This window comes from Erythrolamprus reginae, chromosome 12, assembly GCF_031021105.1.
Source record: "Erythrolamprus reginae isolate rEryReg1 chromosome 12, rEryReg1.hap1, whole genome shotgun sequence".
NCBI classification, from domain to species: Eukaryota; Metazoa; Chordata; class Lepidosauria; order Squamata; family Dipsadidae; genus Erythrolamprus; species Erythrolamprus reginae.
This window is the reverse complement of record NC_091961.1, coordinates 5,470,244-5,486,075: the sequence shown is the minus strand read 5'-3', so window position 1 is coordinate 5,486,075 and position 15,832 is coordinate 5,470,244. Positions and strand designations below refer to the sequence as shown.

At 40.6% G+C, this 15,832-nt stretch overlaps 1 protein-coding gene across 2 annotated transcripts in view; it reads left to right on the top strand.

Annotated features, from left to right (window-relative positions):
* Positions 1-15,832, top strand: part of PPP3CC (protein phosphatase 3 catalytic subunit gamma) — an 83,859-nt gene that overhangs the window by 23,042 nt on the left and 44,985 nt on the right. For both annotated transcript variants that reach the window (XM_070765483.1, XM_070765482.1), the window contains exons 2-3: positions 10,309-10,506; positions 12,134-12,258. In XM_070765483.1, coding sequence (XP_070621584.1) covers positions 10,309-10,506; positions 12,134-12,258 — 323 coding nt within the window. The remainder of the gene's footprint in view (positions 1-10,308; positions 10,507-12,133; positions 12,259-15,832) is intronic.

Here is a 15,832-nt window from a genome sequence, read left to right as displayed (position 1 = left end):
TGCAGAAGTAAATACACTATTTTTGGCTATGAACAGTATCACAAACCTTCCCTTAACACTTTAAACCCCTAAATTGCAATTTCCCATTCCCTTAGCAACCATTTAGATTATTACTCACCGTGTTTATTTATTAAAGTTTATTTTAAAAAATATTTATTCAAGGCAGACGAATGTTTGGCGATGACATATGACGTCATCGGGCGGGAAAAACCGTAGTATAGGGAAAAAACCCGCAAAGTATTTTTTAATTAATCTTTTTGAAAAACCGTGGTATAGACTTTTCGCGAAGTTCGAACCCGCGAAAATCGAGGGAACACTGTAGTATTGGACCTAAAACAGAGCCATTGAGCACTATATCTGGTGTTGTTGCTGTCTAACCCATATTTTTTCCACTTTATTTAGTACAGTGGTACCTCGGTACTCGAATGCTTTGGTTCTTGTACATTTCGGATACCGAACAAAATTTTCGGCAAAAATTGCTTCGGTATCTGAACAAAAATTCGGATACTGAACAGCCACAGAAAATTTTGTTTATTATCCGAAATGCTACAAGATCTGAGGGGACGGGGTGAGATGGAATGGGAGTCGGAATCCGACACGCCCATCCTGGCCGCCCACTAAACAGCCTCCCATGTCTCTAGTCTAAGCGCTCCAAGCTGTAGGAAGGGTGGGGGCGGCTGCAATACCGGCAGTTTCGGGGGGGCTTCTTTCCTCAATGGTTCCTCTTGTTCCCTCTAAGCAGCTACACCAACTTTCTCCTTCCCGACGGTGGCGGCGGCTTTCCTTCAAGCAGCAGCAGCGCCGGGAACGTCAGCGGCTTCCCTTTCTCATGTGACGTTCCTGGCGCTGCTGCTGCTTGAAGGAAAGCCGCCGTCGCCGAGAAGGAGAAAGTTGGTGTAGCTGCTTAAAGGGAAGAAGACGAACCACTGAGGAAAGGAGGCCCCCGAAGCTGCTGGTATTGCAGATGCCCCCACCCTTCCTACAGCTTGGAGCGGAAAGGTGTAGGAAGGGTGGGGGCGACTGCAATACCGGCAGTTTCAGGGGGGGGGCTCCTTTCCTCAGTGGTTTGTCTTCCCTTTAAGCAGCTACACCAACTTTCTCCTTCCTGACGGTGGCGGCGGCTTTCCTTCGAGCAGCAGCAGCGCCGGGAACGTCAGCGGCTTCCCTTTCTCATGTGACGTTCCCGGCGCTGCTGCTGCTCGAAGGAAAGCCGCTGCCGCCGTCGCCGCGAAGGAGAAAGTTTGTGTAGCTGCTTAAAGGGAAGAAGACGAAACACTGAGGAAAGGAGGCCCCCCCCCGAAACTGCCGGTATTGCAGCTGCCCCCACCCTTCCTACAGCTTGGAGCGCTTAGACCTCAGATCTTTATCCCATAGGAAATAAAGGAAATAGGGGCTGGAAACCAATTAAACCCGTTTCCATTATTTCCTATGGGATAAATTAATTCGGTACTCGACCAAATCGGTTCTCGACCACACTTCTGGAACGAATTGTGGTCGAGAACCGAGGTACCACTGTATTAGGTTATGGTCTACTTTATCAAATGCCTTACCGAAGTCCATGTAAATTATATTGACAACATTCTTCTGGTTCGTCCTCCAGTTTTATATGTTTTTTAATATTAGATTTGTTCCACTACTATATTGTTTTTATTACTGTTGTGAGCCGCCCCGAGTCTTAGGAGAGGGGCGGCATACAAATCTAATAAATAATAATAATAATAATAATAATAATAATAATAATAATAAAGTTGTGCAATGCAGAACAGTGGAAATTCTGGAGCTGCCTTGGCTCTGGATTGCATGAGGATAACATGCTTTTCATCCATTAGCGGATGAAGGTCCACTGGAAAGTTTGCTTTTCTTCCCAGAATAAAATCAGGAAAAATCTGGTCCTACTTATCAGCCAAATAAGAAGCAGCTGTAAGAAGGAACATGGTTTCTTTCATATTTGCCTCTAGTGAACAATTTGCCTTGGGACCAGAAAGCTGAAGATTAATATTTTTCTAGCCTTATCTGTCAAGCCAATAGGCAAAGGACAGCTATTTGTGTATAAGAATTTCAGCAAGGGAAAAAAATCACCCTATCCTTCATTAGATTAAAAAGTTTTATTTTTATTTATTTTATTTATTCATTTATCCAATACACAATACATATGGAAGAGAATAGACATGAAGTAATATATATAAAGATAATATGTAAAAATAGAGGAGAATATATATGAAAGGAAGAAAATATATATGATAAATGAGATAAATAAAGGAAAGACAATTGGACAGGGGACGGAAGGCACACTAGTGCACTTATGTACACCCCTTACTGACCTCTTAGGAACCTGGAGAGGTCAGTCGTGGATAGTCTAAGAGGAGAAATGTTGGGGGTTAGGGGTTGACACTATTGAGTCCGGTAATGAGTTCCATGCTTCGACAACTCGATTGTTAAAGTCATATTTTTTACAATCAAGTTTGGAGCGGTTAATATTAAGTTTTAATCTATGGCGTGCTCTTGTGTTGTTACGGTTGAAGCTGAAATAGTCATTGACCGGTAGGACGTTGCAGCATATGATCTTGTGGGCAATACTTAAATTGTGTTTTGGGCACTGTAATTCTAAGCTTTCTAGACCCAGGATTGTTAGTCTATTTTCGTAGAGTCTTCTGTTTCGAGTGGAGGAGTGAAGGGCTCTTCTGGTGAAATATCTTTGGACGTTTTCAAGGGTATTGATGTCCGAGATGTGGTATGGGTTCCAGACAGATGAGCTGTATTCAAGGATGGGTATGGCAAAAGTTTTGTAGTGTTCAATACTTTGTTCTGGCCTTGAACAACTTTTGTGTACCTCAGTTTGAAAATCTAACAGAGGACTTTGTTTAAGCTGAGCCTTTTTGAGAAATAGCTGTTTTTTTAAAAAAAGGTAAATATTATGAAAATACAGTGGAACCCCGACATAAGAGCTGCTCTACTTAAGAGCAACTCGAGATAAGAGCTGGGAGGGAGAGATATTTTTGTTCTACTTACAAGCCCAAATTCGACATACAAGCGCCAAGGAGCTGTCTCCTGAAGCCAAACGCTAACTTCCGCGTTCGGCTTCAGGAGACAGCTGCGAAGCGGCGCGCGTGTTTTAAAAGGTTGCAGCCGGCCTGGGGGGCTCGGGGGGGTGCTTGCAGCTTTCTTTCTTGCTCTTTTTCTTTCTCTCTTTTACCTTCCCTTCCTCTATTTCTTCTTTTCTTTCTCCTTCCCACCTTCTTCCCTCCCTCCCTCCTTTCACTCATTCCTCTCTTACTCTCCCCTTTCATAAGTTTCCTTGCTTCCTTCCTCTGTTCCTGTCCCTTCCCCCTTTCTTTCTTTCTTTCTTTCTTTCTTGCTCTTTTTCTTTCTCTTTTACCTTCCCTTCCTCTATTTCTTCTTTTCTTTCTCCTTCCCACCTTCTTCCCTCCCTCCCTCCCTTCACTCATTCCTCTCTTACTCTCCCCTTTCATAAGTTTCCTTGCTTCCTTCCTCTGTTCCTGTCCCTTCCCTCTTTCCTTCCTTCCTTCCCACCCTTCGTCCATTCATTCACCCATTCCTCTCTTGATCGCTTAAAGCCGGTCCCTGGTGCAAAAAGGGTTGGGGACCTCTGTCCTACAGGATTGCGTGGCAGAGAAGTTGAACATATGTAAATTTAAAAGTTTAAGAAAGTTTACAAGTTAAGTGAAAGAAACTTCATTATTCATTTATATGTACATGTACATTTCTTCATTAAAAACATGTCTTTCTGCATAATTTAGACTAACTTTGTGAGTTTTTTGAGGGCTGGAACCAATTAAAATTATTTACATTAATTCCTATGGGGAAAAGTCGTTCGAGATAAGAGCTGCTCGACTTAAGAGCCCAGGTCCGGAACGAATTAAACTCGTATCTCGAGGTACCACTGTACAATAAATAAATAAAAGTATTTCTCTAGCTCAGTGTGATAATTTGGGGGAATTGATTTGATGAACATAAATTTGAAATGGCCATTAGCGGGAACCATAATGTGATGTTGTACAATAATGACAGAATTTTCTATTTGGTTTGAAAACTAAAGTTAATGAGAAATATTCCATCATAAACTGTGACTATACAATAGAAATATTCATATATCAGTAATCTGGCAGTAGCTTTTCTGAGTAATTAAAAGGCATAAACTTTTAGAGGCTGCGTCTTTCTACCACTCTTTTCCTCTCTATCCTTCTCAATTTAAATTCTAACTACCTACATTTGATGAAATGAGCTGTAACCCACAACATTTCTGCTTCTGAATTTTAAAAAAATATTAATCAGAAAAACTCTTAACGCTGCCAAACTCCCGATTCCCCCACCTCCAAGGATGAATAAATGACTCTCCTTTTAACAGTGGTTAATTTATAAAACTGCTTGTTACTAAACATTAATTTAACAACTAGCTGTCCTGATTGTTCACCGCTTTATATGATTTTGTAGAAGACAAGTCTGTGGCATGAATAATATAACCTTTGAACTTAAGATGGTTTTGGTCTAAATGATTGGAGTTCTTGTGATTTTCTTTATATAAAACCCTGTCTGGGATAAACATAGATCCCAGCGACCAATTAGGTCCCACAGAGTTGGCCTTCTCCGGGTCCCATCAACTAAATGCCGTTTGGCGGGACCCAGGGGAAGAGCCTTCTCTGTGGCGGCCCCGACCCTCAGGAACCAGCTCCCTCCAGAGATTAGAACTGCCCCCACCCTCCTCACCTTTCATAAACTCCTTAAAACCCACCTCTGCCGCCAGGCATGGGGGAATTGAAACATCTCCCCCGGGCCTATACAGTTTATGTATGGTATGCTTGTGTGTATGTTTGCTTTTAATAATGGGGCTTTTAGTGGGTTTTTTTTAATTATTAGATTTGTTATATATTGTTTATTATTGCTGCGAGCCGCCCCGAGCCTATGGAGAGGGGCGGCATACAAATCTAATAAATAAATCTAGTAATAAATAGAAACATAGAAACATAGAAGACTGACGGCAGAAAAAGACCTCATGGTCCATCTAGTCTGCCCTTTTACTATTTCCTGTATTTTATCTTACAATGGATATATGTTTATCCCAGGCATGTTTAAATTCAGTTACTGTGGATTTCCCAACCACGTCTGCTGGAAGTTTGTTCCAAGGATCAACTACTCTTTCAGTCAAATAATATTTTCTCATGTTGCCTTTGATCTTTCCCCCAACTAACTTCAGATTGTGTCCCCTTGTTCTTGTGTTCACTTTCCTGTTAAAAACACTTCCCTCCTGAACCCTATTTAACCCTTTAACATATTTAAATGTTTCGATCATGTCCCCCCTTTTCCTTCTGTCCTCCAGACTATACAGATTGAGTCCATGAAGTCTTTCCTGATACGTTTTATGCTTAAGACCTTCCACCATTCTTGTAGCCCGTCTTTGGACCCGTTCAATTTTGTCAATATCTTTTTGTAGGTGAGGTCTCCAGAACTGAACACAGTATTCCAAATGTGGTCTCACCAGCGCTCTATATAAGGGGATCACAATCTCCCTCTTCCTGCTTGTTATACCTCTAGCTATGCAGCCAAGCATCCTACTTGCCTTTCCTACCGCCCGATAAATAGATAGATCCATCCTAAGATAAAATACAGGAAATAGTATAAGGGCAGACTAGATGGACCATGAGGTCTTTTTCTGCCGTCAATCTTTTATGTTTCTATAAGCTTCTAAACTGCCTTGGGCTTTATGACAAGTACACTATGTGCAAAATTAACTTCCACTCAAGGTCTTCCTTTTCTTAATGCGCTCTCTCCTTCCCACTCCACAACCCAGCTGCTACAAGGGCCAGGATTACATTTACTAGCAGGTGGGAAAAACTAATTTTTGGCCAACAAAAGACTCTTGCCTGTTTTTGTATGCACACGTTCTATTATTGGATAGCTGTCAGCTTGCGTAACCTTAGGGAAACAGGTGGTGCGTTTCCCTGCCCGCTGACACCTAGGAATCCCTTCTAGCCTCCTTTAGTTAGCTCCCATTTGTAATGGAGTAGCAGCTGTTAGCAGTAGACATTGGACATTGAGTCGCTAGCCCTGCCTCTCTTTGCCATAGTTAGAAAAGTTAGCGGAGGCAAATGTCCAGCCTGACCAACCCGATGAAAGGAAAATGGCTGATCCGAACCTCGTTGGCACCGAGTCCTTTTGTTTTGGAGTAACCGGTGTATTTTTAACTTGCGACTTGTGCCGTCTCAAGAATTGTTTTTAAGCCGCGTTTCAGGTTTCTTTTGGCTGTTGGTTTGGGGCAGGTGGCATTTGAAGATCCCTGCCAAGGCTTTTGTGGCAGTGCGTGACAGCATATGTAGAAACCCCCACTGATTTTTACAGAATAAGAGTCGGAAGGGACCTCGGAGGTCTTCTAGTCCAACCCCCCTGCTTAGGCAGGAAAGGTATGCCCAAGGTATGCCCATGTCACACCAACACTCCGCAGTCTGCATTGGTTGCCGATCAATTTCCGGTCACAATTCAAAGTGTTGGTTTTGACCTATAAAGCCCTTCATGGCTTCGGACCAGAATATCTCCGGGACCGCCTTCTGCCGCACGAATCCAGCGACCGATTAGGCCCCACAGAGTCGGCCTTCTCTGGGTCCTGTCAACCAAACAATGTCATTTGTGATCCCCTTATATAGAGCGCTGGTGGGACCACATTTGGAGTACTGTGTTCAGTTCTGGAGACCTCACCTACAAAAAGATATTGACAAAATTGAACGGGTCCAAAGACGGGCGACAAGAATGGTGGAAGGTCTTAAGCATAAAACGTATCAGGAAAGACTTCATGAACTCCATCTGTATAGTCTGGAGGACAGAAGGAAAAGGGGGGACATGATCGAAACATTTAAATATGTTAAAGGGTTAAATAAGGTCCAGGAGGGAAGTGTTTTTAATAGGAAAGTGAACACAAGAACAAGGGGACACAATCTGAAGTTAGTTGGGGGAAAGATCAAAGGTAACGTGAGAAAATATTATTTTACTGAAAGAGTAGTAGATCCTTGGAACAAACTTCCAGCAGACATGGCTGGTAAATCCACAGTAACTGAATTTAAACATGCCTGGGATAAACATAGATCCATCCTAAGATAAAATACAGGAAATAGTATAAGGGCAGACTAGATGGACCATGAGGTCTTTTTCTGCCGTCAGTCTTCTATGTTTCTATGTTTCTATGTTTGTCGGGTCCCAGGTGAAGAGCCTTCTCTGTGGTGGCCCCGACTCTCTGGAACCAGCTCCCTCTGGAGATTAGAACTTCCCCCACCCTCCTTGCCTTTCGTAAACTCCTTAAAACCTACCTCTGGCATGGGGGAATTGAGGCACACACACACACCCCCGGGCCTATACAATATATGTATGGTATGTTTGTGTGTATGTCTGTTTTAATAATGGGGTTTTTAAAAGTTTTTAAAATTTATTAGATTTGTTATGAATTGTTTCATTGTATGCTGTGAGCCGCCCCGAGTCTACGGAGAGGAGCGGCATACAAATCTAATAAATAAACAAGACACACCGACATTTCCACCCTCTTTTAGGGGAGAAAAAGGTCCGTCTTATACTCCGAAAAATACGGTAAATGGATATCTCAGGCATTGTGACTAGCAGTCGCTTCATATGGCAAAGATTATGCTTAAGATAGGGGAGTCTGGCTATAAATATAGCAGCAAATTAAATACAAGTTTGAATCTGATCTGCTTAAATGTGAAGGGTCAGACTGGGTTCAGCTTATTCTTTTATTCAGTCTGGCTCTAGGAAAGAACTTAGCATGGTTTCAAGTTCTGCCGTTAGCTTGTCGCTCTCTCTCTAAATATTATGACAGTTATTATTTGATGAACCTGCTGTTCGCCAAGCATCTTATCAGAGGTTCTTTTTCTATAGCTGCAACTCTGAACAAGTCTCATTTCTGTCCAATTCAGAGGAGTTTATTTTTGTTTATTTTTGAGTATGTGTGTTCCTTCGTTTCTCCTTTATACTTTTATAGACAGTGTTTAAAATATAAACAAATGAAGATAGATCCAATTGCTGTAATGAGAAATGGTGGTAGCTCTGTATAATGATATAACACAAAATTTACTTATTGTTTATACTTTAAACATATAGAACTTTATGAAGTAGGTGATATATTATGAATAGTTTCTTTTATTAAAGATAGATAATAATAATAATTATTATTATTATCCAAAAAATTATTATTATTATTATTATTAATAATAATAATAATTATTATTATTATTAATAATAATAATGATAATAATGATAATTTTTTGGATTTGTATGCCGCTCCTCAACGTAGACTCTGGGCGGCTAACAACAATGATAAAAAAAGCATGTAACAATCCAATAATAAAACAACTAAAAACCCTTATTATAAAACCAAACATACACACAGACATACCATGCATAACTTGTAATGGCCTAGGGGGAAGGAATAGATAGATAGATAGATAGATAGATAGATAGATAGATAGATAGATAGATAGATAGATAGATAGATAGATAGATAGATAGGATTTTTATTAGCTATATGATACAATATTAAAATTTAGGTAAAAGATTTTATTAATGTTTGCATTGATGTAATGTAAGTTTTTATAGCAAGATGGAGAGGAAGAATTTTTTATTTAGACTTTTAAATAAAGACTTTGACAATGTTGTATAAAATTAATAGAAATTTTTAGATGAGGAGAGATAAGAGCCTCCAATGAGTGAGTAATAAGAAAAGTTTATATATGATTGATTTTAAGCATTGTTTTATTATTTTATTAATCAGATTTGTATGCCGCCCCTCTCCGTAGACTCGGGGCGGCTAACAGCAATAATAATACAATGTAAACAAATCTAAAATTTAAGTTAATTTAAAAAACCTCAATTTAAGAAACCAATCATACATACTGACATACCATGCATAAATTTTATAAGCCTAGGGGGAAGGGAAAGTCTCAATTGTTGTGTTTATAACTATATAAACCAGAGACCTAACTTTGAAGTCAAGCCAAAAAACTTAAATCAAACCATCACCAGCTCTTCGGGATACTAGTTCATTGTAAATGATGGTTTCCAGATTCAGTCTTTAAAGTTTGCTGTGACTTTTTGTCAGCCTTTTGATTGTGAGCCAGGGTCAAAAGCATTTTTGCAGGCAAATTCATTAAGGTGGAAGGCAAAGGTTTTTATTTGTGGTAATTGCAAAAGGACCCTGGATTAGAAGAAAGGAAGGTTTAGGTTTAGGTTTAGGTTTATTGGATTTATATGCCGCCCCTCTCCGCAAACTCGGGGCGGCTCACAACAATAATAAAAAACAGTACAGTACATAATACCTTTTTCTCCTGTGAGATTCTGTTACTCATCTTTCATGTTGGTCACAATTTGTATATGTATGTTTATATTGGTGGATTTTTAAAAGCTTATAATTGCTCCAGTGTTAGCTGTTTTGACATTGATCCATGTTAAATTCCTATGTAATGTCTGTCCTTAAGAATTTTCCCCTATACAGTTTTGTAGCTAATGCCATAGAAATTGTAATTTTCTAGATTCCCTTTATATATTTATTTAATCCAATACATAATACACATTGAAGAGAATAAATATGTAGTAATATAACTAAAAAAATGAATAGAAGAAAAGATATAAAAGTATAGGTGAACAAATTTGAAAGGAAGAAAAGATAAATGAGATAAGGAGAGACAATTGGACAGGGGACGGAAGGCACACCGGTGCACTTATGCACGCCCTTTACTGACCTCTAAGGAACCTGGAGAGGTCAATTGTGGCTATGTTGGGGGTTAGGGTTTGACACTACTGAGTCAGGTAATGAGTTCCATGCTTCGACAACTTGGTTGCTGAAGTCATATTTTTTACAATCAAGTTTGGAAGCTGTTAATATTAAGTTTAACTCTGTTGCGTGCTCTTGTGTTGTTGCGATTGAAGCTGAAGTAGTCATTGACAGGTAGAACGTTGCAGCATATGATCTTGTGGGCAATACTTAGATCGTGTGTTTTAGGCGTCATAGTTCTAAGCTTTCAAGACCAAGGATTGATAGTCTGCTTTCGTAGGGTCTTCTGTTTCGAGTGGAGGAGTGAAGGGCTCTTCTGGTGAAGTATGTATCACATGTTTTTGCTGAATTTTTAAAATTAAGGGAGACTAGGATAGCACTATGGTTTTTTGGGAGGGGTCATTAATTTTTAATTTCATCTTAATTTCCACTTCTCCCGATTTAGTGGAGGAATTATTGTTTTAGAAGTATTTCTCTCCTTCTAGTAAACTTTGTTAATGTTCTGTATTTGTTTCTCTTTCCAGCTGTTCCTTTCCCCCCAACTCAACGGCTAACCCTGAAAGAGGTTTTTGACGATGGGAAGCCCCGGTTAGAGATCTTAAAAAACCACTTGGTGAAAGAAGGACGCCTGGAAGAGGACGCAGCCCTGAAGATAATCAATGATGGATCTGCCATCTTGAAACACGAGAAGACAATGATTGAAGTCGAAGCTCCAATCACAGGTTAGAAGTCAGTTCCTGCGTCATCTAGTGCTTTTCATACCATGAAAACAAAGTGTAGGACCTGGGTGGAAAAAAAAGGTAGGACCTTGGTGGCACAGTGGATAGAGTGCAGTACTGCAAGCCGCTTCTGCTGACTGCTGGCTGTAGTTCACCAGTTCAAATCTCACCAGGCTCAAGGTTGACTCAGCCTTCCATCCTTCCAAGGTGGGTCAAATGAGGACCCAGGTTGTTGGGGGGTGACTCTAAACTGCTTAGAGAGGGCTGTAAAGCTCTGTGAAGCAGTATATAAGTCTAAGTGCTATTGCTTTTGGGTGGAATCAAGAATTTAGAGCAAAGTTATGTTTCCAGTTGATTTTCTGGCTCCCCCCCTTAAGTTTGAATAGAATAGAATAGAATAGAATTATATAGGCCAAGTGTGATTGGACACACAAGGAATTTGTCTTGGTGCATATGCTCTCAGCGTACATTGTTCTGCCTGACTGGTTCAGGCAATGCGTAATAGTCCAAGGAAAAGAAATTAAACACACACGTGCTCTGCTAATCAGCAAACTTGTATTAAATAAATTTTAAAAGGGTTACTCAAAACAGTTCTTAGTGTCCAAAAAGTGCAAGGCTTACTTCAGCCGCATACAAAAACACAGGGGAAAAACAAACAAAAACAACCTGGAATGAGCAAAGACGTTTCAGGAGTCCTTTTGAATCTTTGAAGCAAACAGCAAGTCCCAGAGTTTTCACCTCCCACTTGTCTGAAAAAGCTGGGTTGAAAACTCCAACGGCACGGAACAGAAACTTCAGAGCAGGAACCACAAAATAACACAGATAAACAGCCACAGTTTGCCTTGGGCCGTTGTCCCCTTTTATCCCTTTAGCCCTCAATAAGGGAACCACACCCAGCCCTCAGTATAAGAACCACACCCAGCCCAGATGCTCCTATAATGACTTGTAATACTCCTTAAAGCGATCCCTTCTTTGCATAGCTCTTCGGCTACACAGATCAATATATTGATCTGCAGAAGAATCCAGAGACGAAAGACTATCTGAGGGACTGTATGTCAAATCCCCTGGGCTGTCTGCTGAATCCTGCGTCCCAGTGGCCTCGTCCTCCTGGCTGTCTGCCACATCCTCCTGGCTGTCTGCCACATCTTCCTGGCTGTCAGCCAGGCTTTCGCATTCAGTGTGTGCCGCGTCTCTCCCATCTGTGGGAGCAACGGCTGGCCCAGGCCCAAACACAACATACATAAAAGAAAAAGATACATTTGTCAAGAATCATGTGGTACGACACTTAATGATTGCCATAGGGGTCAAATAACCAGTGAAGAAACAATCAATATTAATAAAAATCTTAGGATACAAGCAACAAGTTACAGTCAGACAGTCCTAAGTGGGAGGAAAAGGATGATAGGAATGATGAGAAAAACTACTAGAAATAGAAGTGCAGATTTAGTAAATAGTTTGACAGCGTGGAGGGAAATATTTGTTTAGCAGATTGATGGCGTTTGGGGAAAAACTGTTCTTGTGTCTAGTTGTCTTGGTGTGCAGTGCTCTGTAGCGAGTTGAAACAGTTTGTGTCCAGGATGCGAGGGGGTCAGTAAATGTAATTTTGTTTTTGCTGTTCTTCCTCCCTTAGTGTGTGGTGACATTCATGGGCAATTCTTTGACCTGATGAAATTGTTTGAAGTCGGTGGATCACCCCATAACACGCGCTACCTCTTCCTGGGAGACTACGTGGACAGAGGCTACTTCAGTATAGAGGTGAAGATTCAACTGAGCCTTTGGAGGGGGGGTTAGCACTTTAAAGTCTGGATTAAACGCTGTTGGGTTTTTTCCTTGTACAGCGTTCCCTCGATTTCCGCCGGGGATGTGTTCCGAGACCGCCCGCGAAAGTCGAATTTCCGCAAAGTAGAGATTGCGGAAGTAAATACACCATTTTTGGCTATGGACAGTATCCCAAGCCTTCCCTTAACACTTCAAACCCCTAAATTACCATTTCCCATTCCCTTAGCAACCATCTACTCACCATTATTACTGGTACTCACCATTGAATAAGGCACTTAGTGATCCTGATATTTATAAACATAATTAGTTATTAACAATAAATTTTTTTTGGCTTATTTATTTGCAAAAATTATTAGTTTGGCGATGACGTATGACGTCATCGGATGGGAAAAACCATGGTATAGGGGAAAAACCGCGAAGTATTTTTTAATTAATATTTTTTGAAAAACCGTGGTATAGGCTATTCGCGAAGTTCGAACCCGCGAAAATCGAGGGAACAGTGTACTCTGCTTTTGGGACTGCTCAATCGTGACATGCTTCCCTTTTAATGAATCCTCTCAAATGTAAGCCAGTAAGAAAAATAGCAACAAAGTCCTTTGATTTCAGTACAAGGAATTATTATTTTTTGTTCTGTCACTTGGCAGCTACAGATAGCCAACTGGTTTCTGCAAATACCAGTGATAGATAAATTGATCCCAATAGCTTTTTTTTTTTTTACATAGGTCAGAGGTCTTCAAATTTAGCAACTTTAAGACTTTATTTTTATTTATTTATTCATTTGTCCAGTACACAAATACATAGGAAGAAAAATAGACATGTGATAATATATATGAGGGTGAAGGTGAACTTAGAGGACAGGATATATGAAAGGAAGAGAATATATAAGATAGGTGAAAGAAAGGAAAGACAATTGGACAGGGGACGAAAGGCACACCAGTGCACTTATGTACGCCCCTTACTGGCCTCTTAGGAACCTGGAGAGGTCAATCGTGGAGAGTCTAAGGGAGAAGTGTTGGGGGTTAGGGGTTGACACAATTGAGTCCGGTAATGAGTTCCACGCTTCGACAACTCGATTGTTGAAATCATATTTTTTACAGTCAAGTTTGGAGCGGTTCGTATTAAGTTTGAATGTGTTGCGTGCTCTTGTGTTATTGCGGTTGAAGCTGAAGTAGTCATCGACCGGTAGGACGTTGCAGCATATGATTTTGTACACTTCAACTCCCAGCATAGTTGGCTGAAGAATTCTGGAAGTTGAAGTCGACAAGTCTTAAAGTTGCCAGGTCGTTTGGCGGGTCCCAGGGGAAGAGCCTTCTCTGTAGTGGCCCCGGCCCTCAAATCAACTCCCTCCGGAGATTAGAACGGCCCCCACCCTCCTTGTCTTTCGCAAATTACTCAAGACCCAACTATATCGCCAGGCATGGGGGAACTAAGACATCTCCCCCAGGCTTTTTTTATATTTCATGTTTGGTATATATGTGTGGTATGGTTTTTTAATTGTTGGGGCTTTTATATAATTTTTTATTATTAGTTTTGTCCCATTGTTATACTGTTTTTTATTACTGTTGTGAGCCGCCCCGAGTCTTCGGAGAGGGGCGGCATACAAATCTAATAAATAATAATAATAACAATAACAACAACAACAATAATAATAATAATAATAATAATATATGCATACGTCACATTTTTTATCTAAAAGTTGGGGAAAACCCTAGCAACGAAGACAGCACATACAGAGTCCGTACAAACTTTGGTTAACTAATTAAGGGCTACTAATGACGTTCTTACTAGTTGTTCAAACACAAACCAGTTTAAATGGCTGTTAACAACCGCTGTTAATTCAACTTCGTTAACAGCTGGCAAGAGTCCAAGGAAAAGTAATTTAATTCTGAAATCTTTCAGATAACAGTAATACTGTGGTTGGCAAAGCGCCCAGAAGCAATTTGCAGTAAACATGACACTGGGAAACATAAGATGAGTTAGAAACATAGAAGTCTGACAGCAGAAAAAGACCTCATGGTCCATCTAGTCTGCCCTTATACTATTTTCTGTATTTTATCTTAGGATGGATATATGTTTATCCCAGGCATGTTTAAGTTCAGTTACTGTGGATTTACCTACCATGTCTGCTGGAAGTTTGTTACAAGGATCTACTACTCTTTCAGTAAAATAATATTTTCAGTAAAATAATATTTTCTCATGTTGCTTTTGATCTTTCCCCCAACTAACTTCAGATTGTGTCCCCTTGTTCTTCTGTTCACTTTCCTATTAAAAACACTTCCCTCCTGGAACTTATTTAACCCTTTAACATACTTAACTGTCTCGATCATGTCCCCCCTTTTCCTTCTGTCCTCCAGACTATACAGATGGAGTTCATGAAGTCTTTCCTGATACGTTTTATGCTTAAGACCTTCCACCATTCTTGTAGACCGTCTTTGGACCTGTTCAATTTTGTCAATATCTTTTTGTATCATTTTTCCTCTGTACATATTTATATTAATTAAGTATACAGTATTCACAATGGTTTTTTATTTGGTTGCATAGTTAACTTTCTCTGAATATTTAAACTAATTCATTGCATGGAAAGTCTATTAGTCAACCATACTACCCTATAGTAAGACACCCCCGATTGTAAGACGTATCAGGGGTTTCAGGGGGGTCGGCTAATATAAGCCGTACCCCGAAAGTAAGACATATGTCTTACTTTCGGGGAAACACGGGGGTATTGCCGCCTCCCTCTCATCTAGCTGCGCGCCGCCTCCTGCCTACGTCCGCACCGTCCCCCTCTCCATACATCGCCGCGTCTGCCACCTCCCTCTGATCTTAATGAGCGCCGGCTCCTGCCCACTTCCGCGCCGCCCCCCCTCCATACGTCACCGCGTCTGCCGCCTCCGTCTGATCCAAATGAGCGCCGCCTCCTGCCCACTTCCGCGCCGCCCCCCTCCATACGTCAACGCGTCTTCCGCCTCCATCTGATCCAAATGAGCGCCGCCTCCTGCCCACTTCCGCGCCGCCCCCCCTCCATATGTCACCGCGTCTAAATGTTAATTTTATGGTTAAAACAAAAAATTCGACAATTTTTTTCCAATATAAGACATACCCCGAAAGTAAGACATAGTGGGGCTTTTGGGGATAAAAAGAAAGTAAGACACTGTCTTACTTTCGGGGAAACATGGTATTGACCTTTATATTTGAGCGATCTATCATTGGGTCATTTTGTCCTATTTGCAGATTTATTAAGCTGTATGGTTTGATTTTGTATATGTGGAAAAGTGTATTTGTTGTTTTCCATGTTTGTAATTGCAGTTACACTTTGCTTATTTTCAAACATGCTCTGGTTGTTGTTTCTTTACAAAGCTCTTTTTGCTTTGTTAAAATCACTTAAATGGTTTACATGAAGAAGCAACGAATTAATTTTTGATTTTACTTGAGACAAAAAAATCCCATGTCAGTCTCTGCTTCGAATCACGCCTTTCTTTAAAATTCTTCCACTGTTGTTCTTGAGGAAGGATACTGAAATTTTGCTTCAAATTCTCCTCTAGGCAAAACTTCA